At 35.4% G+C, this 18,103-nt stretch overlaps 1 protein-coding gene across 8 annotated transcripts in view; it reads right to left on the bottom strand.

Annotated features, from left to right (window-relative positions):
• Positions 1–18,103, bottom strand: part of TAB2 (TGF-beta activated kinase 1 (MAP3K7) binding protein 2) — a 90,912-nt gene that overhangs the window by 44,367 nt on the left and 28,442 nt on the right. For 5 of the 8 annotated variants that reach the window (XM_035706781.2, XM_035706762.2, XM_025422525.3 and 2 more), the window contains one exon: positions 4,752–4,942. In XM_035706781.2, the coding sequence (XP_035562674.1) occupies positions 4,752–4,853 (102 nt within the window). In that variant the 5' untranslated portion in view covers positions 4,854–4,942. Of the gene's footprint in view, positions 1–4,751; positions 4,943–13,286; positions 13,392–16,373; positions 16,418–18,103 lie in introns of all 8 variants that reach the window. The other 3 variants (XM_035706779.2, XM_049113647.1, XM_035706774.2) reach the window with 3 other exon arrangements.

Raw genomic sequence — 18,103 nt, 5'->3', positions numbered from 1 at the left:
CTGGCAGATTCTGATGTTATCAGCCTGATCCAGCTTGATTTCTAGCAGTTACTGATAATCACGTTTAGAATCTTTATTTCATTAGGGGTTGCAAAATGATGATATTGGTGATATCTCAATTATAAGATTCCTTCTTCATGTACTAGCTGCAATCCGTCTTCAAAGAACTTGCTCTCTTCAACTACTTAGTACTCTTTGCACAGAAGAAACAAGATAAATAAATAAATTCCCTCTCTACTGGTTTTTAGAACAATGAATTGGTGTCCCTACCAACCTAAAATTTTTTTCAGTATCTTTAACATTTTGATGTGTATCAATTGATTATGATCATTATATCCTATCTTTAGGCTAGTGGGAATGACTTCAAGTTGGCTCATGTATACATGACATGAACCTAGGAGTCTTTCACAGCTTGTTTTCTGATATAACAAGTCCAAAATCATCTTTGAACACTTCCTATCCTAGACCTGGAATCACCTATTTCTCAAAGACACTCTGGTTATTTTTAGTGAGACTTCCTTTAAGTGTAACAAAAGGTGTGGGATGAGTTTCTAAAAGGTTGAAAATCATTGCTTTTTTTGTATATATGCAAATCTGCATTCTCTTCAAAGTTACAAAAGGTCTGACTCATTATTTCCAGTTCTTTAATTTTTCCCCAAGCTTCTTGCACAGACATGGAGATTACAGATAGGATCAAAATATCCCCTACGATCATTTTTCTAACTCTGATTCATTTGCTTCTTCAATTTACTGAGCTTCCATTAGGCAAGCAGAAAGGAATACAACTGCTGCAAAGGATCTCCTAGTCTAGTAGAGGACATTAATATATTCACAAATAAATATAATACAGAATGACAGGTGTTTTTTATTTTATTTTTAAAAGATTTTATTCATTTATTCATGAGAGACAGAGAGAGAAAGAGAGAGAGATAGAGAGACAGAGAGAGAGAGACAGGCAGAGGGAGAAGCAGACTTCATGCAAGGAGTCTGGCGTGGGATCACGCCCTGGGCCGAAGGCAGGCGCCAAACTACTGAGCCACCCAGGGATCCCCATGACAGTTGTTTTAATAAGAATATGGATATGGACTATTGGTGGAGGTCATCTGAAAAGCCTTCAACTAAGGTTACAGGACTTAAATACTAAGTCTTAGAAATACTGAGTAAACACTATTAATGCGTTACTTTGAAAAGAAATAGCAAATTTTTAACTTGTAGATTCAATTGTCATTTTAAGAGAATTGAAAAATTCAGTTAAAAAAGGAAAAAAATCAGTGTCAACTATGCAATATTTTTACAGTATTCTAAGATTTAATTATCAAATAGAATGGATAGGAGTAGTTCCAAAAAGAGGAATCTGAGCAGTAAATAAAGCAGCAAGCAGAGGATAGATACCTCCATTCTTCTTTTAAGAAGCAAGATGTTTAAGAGCATATACACAAAGGGCAGCATAGCATTCTTTGATGACTAATTTCTTCTATTTCCTATGCCATGCTTTTTTCACCTAGAAAAGTTCTGAAGGAGTATTTTATAGGGAAGCTCTCTCCAGAGAAAGAAGAGAAGCCTACCCAACCGAGAAAGGGAGAGCAGCTCCCAAAAGAAAAGGCTGTCACCAAATAAAAGATGTTTACAAGTACATTCAGAGGTAGCTAAATTTACCTTTACAGTTTAAAAATATTTCCCCAGGTTTTGGAAGATGTGTTCCCAGAGGAGCATTCCCATTTCTTTCTTTGAACATTTCTTGTTATAGCAGCTAAAACCCACATTACTTGAATGCCCAGAATGATTATCAATTCAATTTAAAATAATGTGGTCTCACAGGTAATTTGCAAGCAAAATGGATTTCATTTTAGTTATCATTAGATGTTGGGAGGCATGCCTCAGGGCGGTTTATCTTTGTAAAACCAGATAAACACTATGAAGGTGTTATTACCAGGAGCCCAAAAGAAATTCAAAATCATTTGTTTTTTTTTTAGTAAAATTGAACACATGCTTATTAATTTAAAAAAATAGATAATTTATATAGATCAAAACAATAGGGAAAGATTAATGTTGAGGTGTCTCACTTCTGCCTCCATCCCTATCTGGCCTGTTCCCTCTTGCTCACTATGGGTGGCTATTTTTATTAATTTTGTCTTTAATCTTTCTGGTATTTCTTTATGCAAATAGAGGCAGATATACACACTTATATTTATTCTCCCATCCTCATTTATTTTTAAAAGATTTTATTTATTTGACAGAGAGTGTGCTCAAGAGAGTGAGGGAGGGGCAGAGGGAAAGGGAGAAGCAGACTCCCTGCTGAGCAGGGAGCCCCTGTTGCTGCGGGGCTTGATCCCAGGACCTGAGCTGAAGGCAGACACATAACCGACCGAGCCATCCAGATGCCCCTCATCCTCACTTATACATACTATCCTGCGTTTTGTTTTAAATACACGGAAAAACCATACTGCAGCACTATTTTTTTCTGAAAATATTTTAAATTCTACAAAATGCTCTATTACTCTCAGTTAAGGTTCTTTAAAATCTCTACAGCTGTGCTATGGGAGAGTATTCTGGATAGTTCCTTCATATTAAGCCTTATAACATTTTATTGAAGGACCTATATTATTTTTCTATTTTTCAGTTACTCACTAAACTCTCTCAATATAGTATTAATTTATTATAAAAGTCTACTTGAAAAGTTAGAAAGAAGTACCTGTGTTCTAGGGGGAAACACCTTCCCTCTCACTATCTCTGTTCCTCCCCATACTTTAACTTCTGACCCCACTCTTTTTTTTTTTTACTTTTCATTTTTTATTTTACATACTGTATCAACTAATGTGGACTGATTAATTCACCAAATATTTATTATAGGTCTACTACTATTATTACTGTTATTAGTAATGACTGCTAACATTTATTGAGCACTCATCATGAATCAAGTATCCTGCCAGTTATTTTACCTGCATTTACCTATATTTAATTCACTGTGAAGTTTTTTATTCCCACTATAGAGATGAGGAAAATGAGGGTCAGAGAGGTTAATTAAATTACTGCTAGTAACTGTTAAAGCTTGAACTCAAGTCTGTTTATCAATAAAACCTATGCTACTTGTTACTTATTCCCCCCCCATTTTTTTAAAAGATATTATTTATTTATTCATGAGACACACAGAGAGAGGCAGAGACACAGGCAGAAGGAGAAGCAGGCTCCATGCAGGGAGCCTGATGTGGGACACAATCCCGGGTCTCCAGGATCATGCCCTGGGCTGAAGGCGGTGCTAAACCACTGAGCCACCTGGGCTGCCCTATTTCCCTCCAATTTGACTAAGGTATGATTAACAAAAATTGTATAATATTAGGCTGTACAATGTGATTTTTAAAAGGTATATACAATGTTATGATTTAATATATTTATACATTGTGAAATGATTATCACAACCAGGTTAATCAGTCATCTACCACTTCACAGTACCCATCCCTCATCTCTGTATGTTTTTAGTGGTGGTGAGAACATTTAAGATCCACTCTTTGCAAATTTCAAGTACACAGTATGGTACCATTAACTCAAAACATATGCTCTTAAACACTATACTCTAGAAAAAGCCAGGGATGTTCAGAGAATTCCAATTAGTTGACGATGTCTGCAGCACAGAATGTGAGGAGGAAGGATGAGGCAAGAGACGAAGCTGCAGAAGGAGGCAGGATTCCAGATCACAGACCTAGTATGCCCTAGTCACAATATATGAACTTTACTCAAGGGTATGGAAAACAATCATGAGGTTTTTATGCAGGCAAATACATGACAATATCTGCATTTAGAAAGACACTTTGGCAGAAGTGATGATAGATTGGAGAACAAAACTGGACAAGACTAAGGGCAGGCGGAGCACTAAAATGTACATATAAAAGGTGATAAGGGCATGAACAAAATGTAGTCACTTGGTGTCAAGTACAGATGTACTTGAGCCTTTAAAAATTTCATACAATTTCAAACTTTAAAAATAATTTGTCGAGTAAATATATGAGCCCAAATTACTTTTTTATATCTCTATTTTTTTACAAGCTGAAAGATAGTTTGTGATAGAAAGACTTCTAATTTAATCAAATGAGAGGGTACAACTCTCACTAAATATTTGGAATTATGGATTTCTAAAATTGTACATACAAGAAAGATGTAAAAATTTATTAGATGGTTAGCAATATTAATTGGAAAACCTACAAGATTAAATTGAAAAATAAAAAAAAAAACACTTTTTTCTTTTGAATTGGGACCTGAGGCATCATTTAAGTCAAATTCCTTTGTTTTACAGACAAAGCAAACTAGAGTATAAAGGAGACATATTACTTGTCAAATCTGCTTGGAGTGCTCATTTGGGATTAGAATCCATGTTTCCTGACTCTTTATTTAATGGTTTTCTCACTTTCATATGAAGATGGAATTGAAAAATGTTCTGGCAAACAGGTGGGGGAAAAGTGAAGCAAGCTCATAGTAAGCATGGACCACGTACCAAAGCTTTCTATTGGGCACCCATGTAGTCCTCAACCCTCCTTTACAAGGTAGGTATGGTCTGTATGCCAGAGAGCTGAAATACCTTGTGAAAGGCCACCAGACTATCAGATACCAGAGTTCATTTCTTTTCATCATAGCACACTAATGCCAACAAGAAGATAAAAGTTTTCTTCCGATGTTAAAAAAAAAAAACAAAAAAAAACAAAAAAAAAAACAGCAACCCAGGTTTGTATGAATGAGTTCAGAAATCATTGCACACTGACCTGTAACATGCACCTGGATACAACAACTTCAGGTACTTCAGGGAATTTTTGTCGCAGGTCATGTAAAACCTGAAAATCAATTTGGTGGCTTCCTTGGGCCATTCGTATATTGCCTGATCAGGACTATTTGTACAGTAGGCAATTCTAGGCCTTAGTGGAAATAGCACTCATCTCTTCTGTCCAAGCATTTTCTGTGAAAGAAAGAAAAAAAATTTTAATGACAACTGATTAGAGAATGAATATTGTTGTGGGTTTAAAAATTTCAATACATAGGGTACTTGCTTTAGTACCTAACATTTATTTTTTTTTAAGAATTTATTTATTTATTCATGAAAGACACAGAGAGAGAGGCAGAGACATAAGAAGAGGGAGAAGCAGGCTCCATGCAGAGAGCCCAATGTGGGACTCGATCCCGGGACTCCGGGATCACAACCTGAGCCAAAGGCAGACGCTCAACCACTGAGCCACCCAGGAGTCCCTAGTACCTAACATTTCATATAAGTTATCAAAATATTATTTAGTCCTATAATGCTCTCCATACAATAATTTTCAATTATAACTCTTACTGGCAAACTTTTAGACTGTCGAATTCCTATTTGTATGATTTAGGATGGCTGTTCCAAAAGGCATTTAAGAAATTATCGTCAAGGATGTCTTCCCTCATTCTTCTAAAAGGGGAAAATGAATAACTTTATTGACATTTTTCTTAATAATCATAGGACAGCCCTAGATGAGTAATCTTATTTACTCTACTTAAAATTTTTTAAAGTTTGGATCCTGATAAAGTCTGGCTCTACAAATGACTTTGCATGCTTTGTCTAAAAATGACCTATAACCCAATGCACTTGATATCTTAATTTTCAGATATATCAATTCTTAAATGTGCAATGAATTCATCCTCAGGGAATTAGTAGCAATTTACTTCCTGATGTTATTGTTGTTATAAAATCAGCATTTAAAAAATACTAATGTTAGAGCCTCAACCTCAAAGGTCCTGATTTAGTTGGCGGGAGAGCAGCCTGGGTACACAGATTTTTAAAACTTCCCCAAGTAATTCTCATGTGTGGCCAAAGTGGAGAACTATCTACCTAGTTTTTGTTCTTAATGTAAACCATGTTTAGTATCGAAAGCCTCTTTGGGATATAAATAGTATGTAAGTATATTAAACCTAAATAACATATTATAATATTTAAATATCATGCTACTTGCTTAATCATTTCAGTTTATGATAAATTTAACAATGAGACAATCTTTTTAAGACAGACTTATCTGTAGTATTTCTTTTAATTTTGCTAACATAAGCTTAAAAAAGACCAAATTTGTAAACACCATGAATATAGGAATTAGATCTCTTTGTCCCTTTTTGTGTAACTAGCACTGTGTAGGCAGTGTTCAGTGGAGCAGTGGATATTAAAATATTTTTTATTAAATTCAGTTATGGTAGAATCCTGAGTCCTCAACAGAATAGAAGTTCATTTAGATACCATTCACAGTAAATAAAGCCTTTTAGTTTATCATTATTTAATTAAACTCCTTAATTCTTTTGTCTTTGTGACTTTGGCTTAGTTACATCTCAGAGGTAAAAGTGACAATGGGGTATAGAAGAAAAAAGAAGTACTGAAAATTAGTAAAGGATACTTAAAAATTACTAAAGATGTGAACGAGCTACAGCACTGCTCAACTTGAGAAAGCTACCCTTGACTTCATTTCAGTGATGGGCTCATTTCTCTGCCCCTTCCCTCCTCTGGGCTAAAACTACTTGACAGGGATGTTTATACTTAAGTGTCTTCCTTTCCTCCCTACTAATCTCTCTTAAACCCAATCAGGCTTTCACAGTTTTTCTCCACTAAAACTATACTTATTAAAGCTGTCAGAAAACTTCAGGTTGTCAGACCTAAAGAGAGCAGTCCTCAGTGCCTGTCCAACCACAGCTTAGGACCCAGTCAGCCAATCCCTTTTTAAACAAGTGCTTCACTTGGCTTCTGAGATTTATACTCTTCTGGTGTTTCTCCTACCGCTGGCAGCTCCCTCTCAGTTTTGTTAGACCTTCTTCCTTTTCTGGACATCTAAATGTTGGTAGACAATGGAGTTCAGAACTAGTTTCTTTTCAACTACACCTACATTCCTCTGCAGGTAATTCCATCCCAATATACTGCCTTACACACAGGCTTTACAAATTTCTATCTGCAAGGCCAAGGGAGCATTCTTCCTTGAGTTGCACACTAATATAGCCAGTTACCTGCCTGACAGCTCCTTTTGGACAACTAAAACTCACTTCAAACTTAGTATGTCCAAAATTAAACTCTTAATTCCCTCCGCCATCCAAACCAATGCTTCCGTAGTCTTTTTTCATCCCAGTAAATGGTGCCATCATTTATCCAGTTGATCTTTCTTTCATATCCCATTTCGAATCCAGCATCAAGTCTCATTGGCTGTATCTATAAACAATATTTAGAATCTGATCACTTTCTCCCACCTCTGTTATTGTTCTCATCTGAGCTATCGCTGTAATTTACCTAGAGTGCCGCTGCAAAGGTCTCTCAACTGCTTTCCTCCTTGCCTTCACTTTCTGTTCCACACCTGCCCCTTACTCTACTGAGTTTAGTGATCTTTGTGTAAAGTAAATTTGGGCAAAATCCCCTGCTAAAGATCTTACAATACAAGGCCCCTGGCTAAATGCCACCCCTTTGGACTTCACTTCTACCACTCTCCAGGTTGTCTAAGCTCTAGTTGGTTCTAAAAAAGCCACTCTTCCTCCTGTAGGGTTTTTGCATTTGCTGCTCCTTCTGCCTAAAACATTTTATACCCTCAGATACATGCGTGGCCTCCGCTCTTACTTCATTAAGATCTCTGATCAAATGTCACTTTCTCAGAAAGTTTCTTCGACCAATCTCTCTAAAATAATGCCCATCACATCCTCATACCTTGCTTTTCTTCATAGCAAGTCAGTACCTGATATGTATTTATTTATTACTTATCTATCTATTCCCAAAACATTAACTCCACAGGATCAAGAACTTTGAAGTTCACTGCCATACCCCAGGACCTAGGTCAAAGATGTAACATTTGTTGGATGAAATGAAGGTTTTATTGCATGGTTTCTTCATGTTACTTTGCTTCTAAAACACATTTCAAATGATCTAGATCTGGAAATTTTTACACCCTTTGAGAGACAGGCAAATACATTTTCGGTATAATTGAGGACATTTATTAGAGGATAATGAATCATGAATATAAATTCAGACTTATTTCCATTATTAAAACACAAATTTCCAAGATTTTTTGAAAAACTCTTATCACACTTGCTTTCCTTACAAAGATCATCAAGTACACAAACAAGAAGATTGTTCAAACATACAACTGTATTTTAGGGATTATATTTCCCATAATGGCTGAGTAGCTCCTACTAGATCAACTCATAAACAACTTTAAACACCAGACAAAGCATAAAAGCAACTACTTGAAGGCAGAAGGCATAAACAGCAATAGAAGGATGATAGGCAGGAGAAGTCGGGGGGAGTCAGTACTTAGAAGGTAACAAACAGCATGGAGTGATTTTCCTTTTTTTTTTTAAATGGCGTTTAGCCAAAGAGTAGGCCCCAGATGGTTTGGGTAGCTGAAACCTAGACAGAGAACCTACAGCCTTACTCACTTAATTAGCCAAAGGTTAGACTTTGGCATAATCGCAACAGCTGAAAGCCTAGTAAGTAAATCACAGAAAGAAAGAAAGGAGCACCAAATCCTATGTATAAATTCTGCACACATCTCTGATCCCAAATTACACATATGTGAGATTCCAAGCAACCTGGCCAAAGCTAAAATAACAGATTTCAGAGTTTGTAGCTAGAAGTTCAGCCAAGTTAACTGCCTACTAATGTAAGCAGGCAAGCAAGCAAACAAGCAAGCAAGCAAGGAAACCAACCAAACATTAATACTCACTACTGGAGGAACAAAATAGAATCCAGAGTCTCTACATGTCATTCAAAAGAAACATGTAAAAAATAGGAAAAACTGACCCATACTCAAGAGAGAAGGCAACCAAGAGAGACCAAGATGACCCAGAGGCTAGAATTACTAGCACATAAGGATTCTAAAGCAGCTACTTTATGCTGAAAGATGTGAGGGCAAATATGCTTGAATCTCAGTTAAAAAGAAAAAGAAAAAAACAAAAAACAAAAAACTTGTTAAAAAAGAGAGGAGAACCAAATACAAGTTCAAAAAATGAAAAATAAAATGCCTGAGATAAAAAATTTACTAGGTAGATTTAACCATATGTTGGAAATACCAGAATAGTTAGTGAACTTGAAGATAAAGCCATAGAAATTATTCCAATCAGAAATTTTTCCATGGAGGAAAAATTAATGACTGAGGGTGGGGAGGAAGAGAATGTCAGGGACCTGTGGGAAAATATCACAAAGTCTAAGGTACTTAAAACTGGAGAGCCAGAAGGATAGGGGACAGTGAGATAGAAAATAACTATTTGAAGAAACAGTGGCTAAAAATTTCTTCAAGTTAGTAAAAGATAAATTTACAGATCATGAAGATCTTGATTACCTCCCCGGACACTCTGGTGGCTGCCACTGGTTGGGGGTCATCCCACACATAAGGCAGAAGATGGTGGCTGCAAAGATGACAAAACAGTTGCTAGAATCAATCAACTCTAGGCTCTCCAGATCAACTCAAGGCTCAAACTCCTCATGAAAAGTGAAAGTCCTTGCTAGGGCAGGAGCCAATGCTAAAGATGATCAGAACCAGTCACCCTCACTAACAACTGCCCAGCCTTGAGGAAATCTGAAACAGTATTACACCCCAAGGGCCAAAAATGGTGTCCGTCACTATGGTGGCGATACTACTGAATTGGGGCTCGGCATGTGGAAAACTCTGCAGAGTATATATATACTGACTATCACTGATCCAGGGGATTCTAATATCACTAGAAGTACATTAGAACACACTGGTAAAAAGCAAAATGCTTAATAAAACCAGCCAGAGCTTGTTTTCAACAACAACAACACAAAAACAAATAAAAAGATCTTACTCAAGAATATCAAAGCCTAAACAGGTTAGGCTCAAGCCCTCAAGAGGAAAAGCCCAGAAAAACCACACATAGGCCTAACTGTCCAACTGCTGAAAAGCAAAGAAAATGTTGAAAGCAGCAAAAGAAATGACAGAGGGAAACAATTCCAATGATGTCGACTTGTCATCAGAAATTATGGAGGTCAAAAGACAGTCAAATGACATTATGTATGTGCTGAAAGAAAAAACATCAACTCACATTCTATATCCAGCAAGAGTAAACTTTTTTTTTTTAATGCTTTCTTTATTTTTATTTATTTATTCATGAGAGACAGGCAGAGAGAGAAACAGGCTCCATGCAGAAAGCCCGATATGGGACTCGATCTGGGGACTCCAGGATCACTTCCTGGGCAGAAGGCAAATGCTTAACCGCTAAGCCACCCAGGCATCCCAAGAAGTGAGAGTAGTCTCTAAGGACAAGGCAAGATAAGTGTTTTTAATGTAGCCTTTGTGGTGAGTAAATAAATTTTACAACTAAATTCATTATTGAAACAAACAATAGGTGGGATTTAATTTCAAAAGGAAAACCATGCAATATAACTTAATCTGGAAAATTATTTCTAATAATAAATGGAAACATATTTTCTATAACTGAGATGCAGCATGACTGATCTTTGGAGAAAATAATCATACTTTCTAGAAATGTTTCTAGCATTTGGTACAAAGTGTTGGCACATGAACTGTCACCACCTCAAGTGATCTGAGAGAATTAATTTCTTAAGGTTTCTAAATAGTAGAATAGATACAATACTACAGAATCTAACAGTAAATATACTGGAAAGCCTTATAAAAATGTGCCTTATTTTTTCCTTTCTTAAAGATTATGTAAACAATTTGTTTTTGACCTCTCAACAATTATCGTGTCGGTGCAGAGTACTAAGTACAGTAAAACAGCTCACCGACACCTTAAGCTATGATAGTTAGCAAGTCTTCATGTTCACCATCATTTGTCATAGTGATTTTTTCCAGGACTGTAAGTATGTAACACAGCTAATTTTTTAAACTGTACCCACAAGAAGAGAGACCATGGTCCTCGATGAAAAAAACAACAAAGAGAAAAGCAACAGGACTTCTAGGTCTGATTCATTTATGAGGCAACTAGATACAAAAACTGGAATAATCCTCCTCTAATTATCCACAACCCATACATTCAAAGAGTGCCTAAAATGCAGCAGATACTGTGCCAAAGATAAAGTATACTCCATGTCCTTGCTCTCCAGTCACAGAAACTCCTGTATCAGAGGCACATCGACACAAGTTTCTAATTCAGATAGCTTATTGGAACTTGCACACTATTTTATCTTCTGTCTGCTTCCTGCTGCCAGCTTAGTCTAGCTTGTGGCTATCATATTTGTTCATATTCAGAGACAGAGAGTATGGTACATGAGGAAAAACTGTGGAGAGCAGAGAGCAAGAAAAAGGGCCCAAGTCATGAGGTACCTTCGAGGCTATTACAATTTGGAAGTTTTGTCTTCAGAGTAATGGACGACCACTGAAGATTTAAGCTCAGAGTCAGGGAAGGGGACCCTATCAAGAAATCATGTATGCATGACAAATGGCTACCGTATGCAGAAAAGGGCAAAATATATGAGAAGCCCTGTTAGAAAACCACTGCTGGAGGCTAGCTGGGAAATGCTAATAGCTTGTGTCTGCAGAAACAGCAGTGGAGGCTGAGCAGAAGGAAAACCTGAAGGGATATTTAGGAAGTAAAAATTAATGCAATTTGTTGGATTAAATATTGGGGTGAAGAAGTAGGTGACAAGGTTGGTTTCGGATAATGACTGATAGAATAGGACCAAGGAAACAAAAGAGCAGATTACTTGGTGTGGTTTTGAACACACTGAGTCTCAGGCACCTTTAAAACACCCAAAAAGATGTTATCACAGAAGGAATAGAGATTGATGGGTCCAGGGCTCAGAGAGTAGGTCTGGGCTGCAGATAAACATCTGAGAAGCATCTCTGGTGCTGGCATTAATTAAAACCTGAGTGCTGTAAATAATCCTACTATATAATTTAAGAACACCTAAAGAAAAATATTCTTGGTTATATTATATATAAAACATTATACAGTCATTATTAATTCTTCCCTAAAGGTCAACATTCCTTTCAGTCTAAACAACTAAACAGTATATACCAAAAAAAAAAAAAAAAAAAAATTAAAAGACCTTATTTATCTAGAAAATATTTTAACAGGACATATTCTATAATGAAAAATTTAAATAAAACTGTAAAGACAAAAACATGTACACAGTTTACAAGTCAAATAGTACTATAAAATTTATCAGGAAACCATCAACTTCTAAGACCTCATGCCTTCCTACTCTTATTCTGTTCTATAGAGTAAACCCTATCAACACTGGGCTGTTTCTCCATATTCCTACATAAGACGATCATAAGGTTATTTCTTGGTTTTTACACATTATCTATGGATTTTACACATTATCTATGGATTTCCTACTGTAGATAATGAAGATTTAGCTTTGCAACTCAGTTCCCATATATACACACCACCATGCTTCTCGACTCCTATGCCTATCTGCCCAATTACTTATTTCACAATTTTTGCTTAAATCCATATTCAGAGTTTATATTACTTTTTCTTGGGTAAATACTGTTAGCCTAGCCAGTTGGTCTACTATAGGGGATGAGCTCCATCTCCAAGGTACTTTCTCATACTGGCATTTGGGAAGAAAAGTGTGAGTGTTCTTAATGAAAAAATATAGAATATTAATCACATGTGGCCAAAAATTAGTTTTCCATCAAGTACAATAAACAACAAAGCTTTTACAATTCTCATCCCATGGGAAATGAGAAAAAGGGGGTAAGATAGGGTGAGGTGAGGTTAAGAGGAATCACTACTATTCTAGTGAAGTTACAGATTCAGATGAGATACACTGCTTTCTAGCAAACTGCCTTGACAGTGACTATGGACATAGTAAAAGTGTATCAAAGATTAAAGTTGACTGCTCCTGTTCAGGAGGTGCCATACATACAAAGTAAAGTTTTATTAAAATGAAAAGAACAAATGATGAGATCCAACTTTAAAAATAAAAGGAGTAATTGATAATGTACCTTGTATAAACTACTTAGATCTACAAAATTTAAACCTGACAAAGTACTGACTTTTGCTAGTGTAAGATCTTATCAAAAAAAGAAATCAGTGAATAAATTAAATGTTACTCTGAGATAGACTTAAAATTTTCCCAAAGAATAGAATTTCAAGAAACAGTATTCTATTTTAGCCATCCTTTTCTAAAATTCTCTGGTGAAAGAACATGCTATGCTAATGGTTAAAAGCAGAGAAACATTGCTACATATTTCAACCTCAATTCTGTATTAGTGGGCACTGTTTCATTTAATGAGACAAATGAGATAATGTATATAAAATGCACAGTATTGGACACATAGTGGTGGCTGCTTAAATATAAATTTAGGATTCTGTAATTTGTGGTTACTTACTTAGGAAACTGAATCTGCCACTTGCAGTATCTTCTTGGGCAAATCATTTAACTTCTCTGTGCCTCAGTCTCCTCATCTATAAAGTGGCGATGATAGAGTAGCTACCTCATATTATGAAATTAAATAATACATATAAAATAATTTTTAAATAGCGAGAGTAAGCAAACAAGTAAATAAAATAGCTTATGCAAGTACTAGTCACTAATACTATCATTTCTTCTTTGTAAAAGGAGAAAAGAGCTCAAGGAATTTCAAGGATTAGTGGTAACACAGTAAAAGTAAATTGCAATGCACTTGCCTGGCCTGTAGCAAAAAAAATACACATTGGTAGTAATAATTATTTATGCTAAATACCATGAATTCCTACAAAGTACAAAGGAACAAAACCTTAGCAAACAGGACTGCATGCTAACCTGGCTGTAGAATACTGAAAAAGTTGACTGAACCTTTGAAGCCTTCCTCTTCCAAGTATATGGACAAATAACTCATGTAACTAGGAAACTCAGGCAAAGCTCCCTGAAAAACCAAACAGTACTAGGCTGTACACAAGTGCCAGAGAAGTGGTATAAATTGTGTTATATGTGTTTAAAGGACTCTCTGGGCTGAAGGAAGGTGGGGGTGGGGGGGTAGGGATCTATAATCATGGGTACTTAGGAAGTTTAAGAATATAAAAAAGAATGAAATCTGGCCATTTGCAACAACACGGATGGATCTAAAGGTGTATAATACTGAGTGAAATAAGTCAAAGAAAGACCAAACAAACACCACATGATTTCACTCTATGTGTGCATTAAGAAATAAAACAAAAAAAAGAGAGAAACCAAAAACAGATTCTTAACTATACAGAACAAAGTGGTAGTTACCAGAGGGGCAGTGGGTAGGGGGATGAATGAAACAGGTGAAGGGGATTAAGAGTATACTTATTATGTACAGAACTGGTGAGTTCATATACTGTACACTTGAAACTAATAGAACTATATGCTAACTAAATTGAAATTAACATTAGAAAAGGATTTTATTTATTTGACAGAGTGAAAGCACAAGTAGGGGGAGCAGCAGACAGAGGGAGAGGGAGAAGCAGGCTCCCCATTGAGCAGGGAGCCCCGAACGTGGGGCTCAATCCCAGGACCCTGGGAAGCAGATGCTTAACTGACTGAGCCACCCAGGTGCCCTGGAAACTAACTTTTTTTTTTTTAAAGGTTAAAGTATGAAGACAACTAAATAGGAGGCAGATTCTGGAGATAGTGAACCAGTCATCTGCTTGGCTAGAAGAAAGGAGGGACAGAAGGGGTGGAAAGTGGTTACAGAAGATGAGAAAGGCCTTTATTATAGAAGACCTTCATTGAGATACAAGAACATTAAAGTTTTAATATTTTATATAAAACTTTAGAGAAAAGCCTGTTGCCCAGTAGACTTTGTTAGACTTCCTCTTCCATCTAATTTTATTTCTTAAAACCAATCCTTGACAACAAACAAAATTCTTTATACAAGTACTGTTAGTCCCAAAATGGAAAGACTACATTGTCCACTGCTGTATCCTAAATACTTAGAAAGTATACACCAAATAATAGATGCTCAGTAAATACTTGCTGCAATAAATCTCCATGCATCAGATAATGTCTAGATTTTGAAGACGACTATAAAAAGTGGCATGTATCTATCCATTACCCTCAGCTGTAAGTCAATGCTGCTATAGTTACTTGTTTTGGAACTGCAAATTTGTTCTTATGCAATTGATATAGTAGGGAACAATTTCAGCATTAAGTGAATTTTGCTATGATTTCACCAGCAAGAAACACTAGGTGAATACAGAAAAACCACACTTAGCTGAAACAAGCTGCTTGTAAATACACAAAATGTAACTATGAACACACCTCAAATACCTGCCATCTCAGTTCACCATGTCTTCATATGGTCCCACCTATCCACATCTTGTGTTACAACTTTCCTCCTGATTTTAGGAAACACTTCTTCAACCACTTCCAATAACAAGCTGCCACATCTATGCTCACTTCCACAAGCAAACTTCAAGACTTTATCAAAGTACAATATCTTTTGTATATTGTGTATGAGTACATATTTCTTAATCATTTAACATGTTTAAAACTATACTGTCATTTTCTAAGGTTCCTATCTTTTTTTAATGTTCTCTGATAGTCGTTGAGTGTTGTATCCTGAATTCCACTTTTTCCATAAGCCCTGTGGCTTTTTTCTTCATGATTTACATAGCACAGTGATTTTTAGAAACACGTATGTTAAATTTTAACAGAACTATGTACTGCAAAGCCCTTCTGACCTCAACGACTGTGAACTTCTCCAAGATGCCTACTGCGAGGCAGAATGTTTCAACTTCTCTATTTATTGTCAAAATGATGTTAATAGTTTTTCATAACTATGACAGTTTGTGTGTCTTCTGTGGATTGGCTGACATTATCAGACTGTGGATGAGCTATTCTTAAAGAGTATCTTCATCAGAGAAAGAAGCATTGGTAATGCAGTAAGAATAGTTGAATGATGCTATCATTTAAAAAATTAAGGTTAAAGCAAATTTTGAAACCTTCTAGGCTTAATATGATTTCAGAATTAAACCTTAAAAATATATATTTTCTAATTACATACACTATTTTAATTACTTTTTACTCTACTGATACCTTATCTAAGCATGTCATCAAATGCTCTAGTTAGGTAATAGTTGATGCACTTCACATCCGATTAATCTCAAAAGAATTTACAAATGTCATTAATTGAACGTGAAAAATTTCAACAAAGTTTTAAGAGCAAATTATTAGAATTATATTTCTTGGAGCATTATGTTACCACTTTACTAAGGCAAAGCAAACCCCACCTCCACCAAATCTACAATATTGTTATTTTCAAGAGTTAAAATGCAACTATAGCTATGCAATTAAAATCTAAAATTCAAATACTATCACTATTTAAGCCTAAGAGCAAGATAATTATAACCCACATTTAACATAAACTTTAGCATGAAACAGTTGTAATATTGAACCACTTTACATAGGCAGTTATTTGCATAAAAATAAAGTAACAGAAACATACCATCTCAGTCATCTAAATGCTACTTACTTTAAATTTAGCTATCATGTTCGGCTTTTGTGTTATTTAAAAGCCTGAAAGGAGCAAAGGATTATGTTAGCAGAAAATTGATTTCTCAACTTTAAAACCCTGCAATAATTTACTTTGTAAAGGAAAAAACAAACATCAAAGGTTGAAGTACATAATGATCTATACACTATCTCCTCTTAAAAAGAAAATGTTCCAATTTCTTTTAATACATTGCCTCAAGTCCATGAATTTCTTATGGTTAAAAGGTCTACTAGTTATAAGTTCTTCTAAAAGAATGTGCAAGTCAGCCACACTTGGCAATTTATGTATTGTGGTTTTGTGGTGAGTGCTACCATTTTCTAAAGATCAAGAAAAGTGCAATAAATCTAAGACAGAATGGTTATAATTCATCAAAACATATTATATAACTAACTACCTTGTGTGTATTTTCCAATTCATATCTCATTACTTTTTTCCAATACATTAGGGCTTTAAGATGGGAGACAAAATTATTTTTCAGTGTCTCCTTTCTACTGTAATTTTTGGATAATCCATCCTGTGCATAATATCTTTAAAAGAAAATATAATATAAATAAATGATGACAATAAGTTCCTATTATGGATAAGAGGGAAAAAGAGAGGATAAAGGAAGATAAAAGTACTTGGAAGGACTGGTTTGCATCTTATATCAACCATAAACATCTGTAATGAATCAACGAACTCAATGGCATGTGAAGATTCTAATAAGCTAGTTAAAATATAATCTAAAATGGCATCTTAATATGAAGAGTGAGAGAAACCTACGAGAAGTTTCATCAACTGATCCCCATGCAGTTCTAAATACTTACTGGGGGGCAGCCTGGGTGGCTCAGCAGTTTAGCACCGCCTTCAGCCCAGGGATCCTGGAGACCCGGGATGGGAGTCCCATGTCGGGTTCCCTGCATGGAGCCTGCTTCTCCCTCTGCCTGTGTCTCTGCCTCTCTCTCTCTATGTCTCTCATGAATAAATAAATAAAAATCTTTAAAAAAAAAATTTACTGGGCCCCATGTTTTTTTTGGTACATCTCCTATAACTTTATCCATCTTCCTTCTAATGTCATGGCCCTCAACAGACTTCTCCCCAGAGTGGACTTCTGGTCAGGTACTAGATATGTGTTGTGCTACCGCATTGGGCATGTGTCAATTATGTTCATGAATTAGACATAGTGTAAATAGATAGGTATTTTAAATTGGCAATTTTGAAATTATACGTATAAACCTGCTTGGTAATATGACTGTGGTGAATGGAGACTACCAAGCCTGCTAATGGAGAAAATATATAAAAATTTATCTGTAAAGAACAATTAAATAAAATACTTCATTACTATAACAGTATTCAGAACTTTAAAAAGAAATTACAGAGAATTCAAATGAACAAAGGTAAAATTGGTAAAATTATTAAATTGAACCAAATCTCTAAAACACAACACAATGCAAAAAATAAATAAATAAAAAATAAAATAAAATAAAACACAACACAATGCAATCTCATTTTGTTTTGCATGTGCCTATCTTTGAAATCTTACACTGTGAAACTGTTCTATGTAGTTGGCTATTAGTCTTGTTATAGTTCCGGTGAATGAATTTTTTATTAGATGGTCAAGAGTAATCTCAGATCTATACAGAAACTTTTATTAGCAAATTTATTATATATATATATAATATACATATATTTAAATCTATTTCATAATTCAATTTAGATACCCTTAAAGA

This window comes from Canis lupus, chromosome 1 (genome assembly GCF_003254725.2).
Source record: "Canis lupus dingo isolate Sandy chromosome 1, ASM325472v2, whole genome shotgun sequence".
NCBI classification, from domain to species: domain Eukaryota; kingdom Metazoa; phylum Chordata; class Mammalia; order Carnivora; family Canidae; genus Canis; species Canis lupus.
Note: the sequence above shows the minus strand (reverse complement) of the source record. Positions and strands in the feature narration are given on the sequence as shown.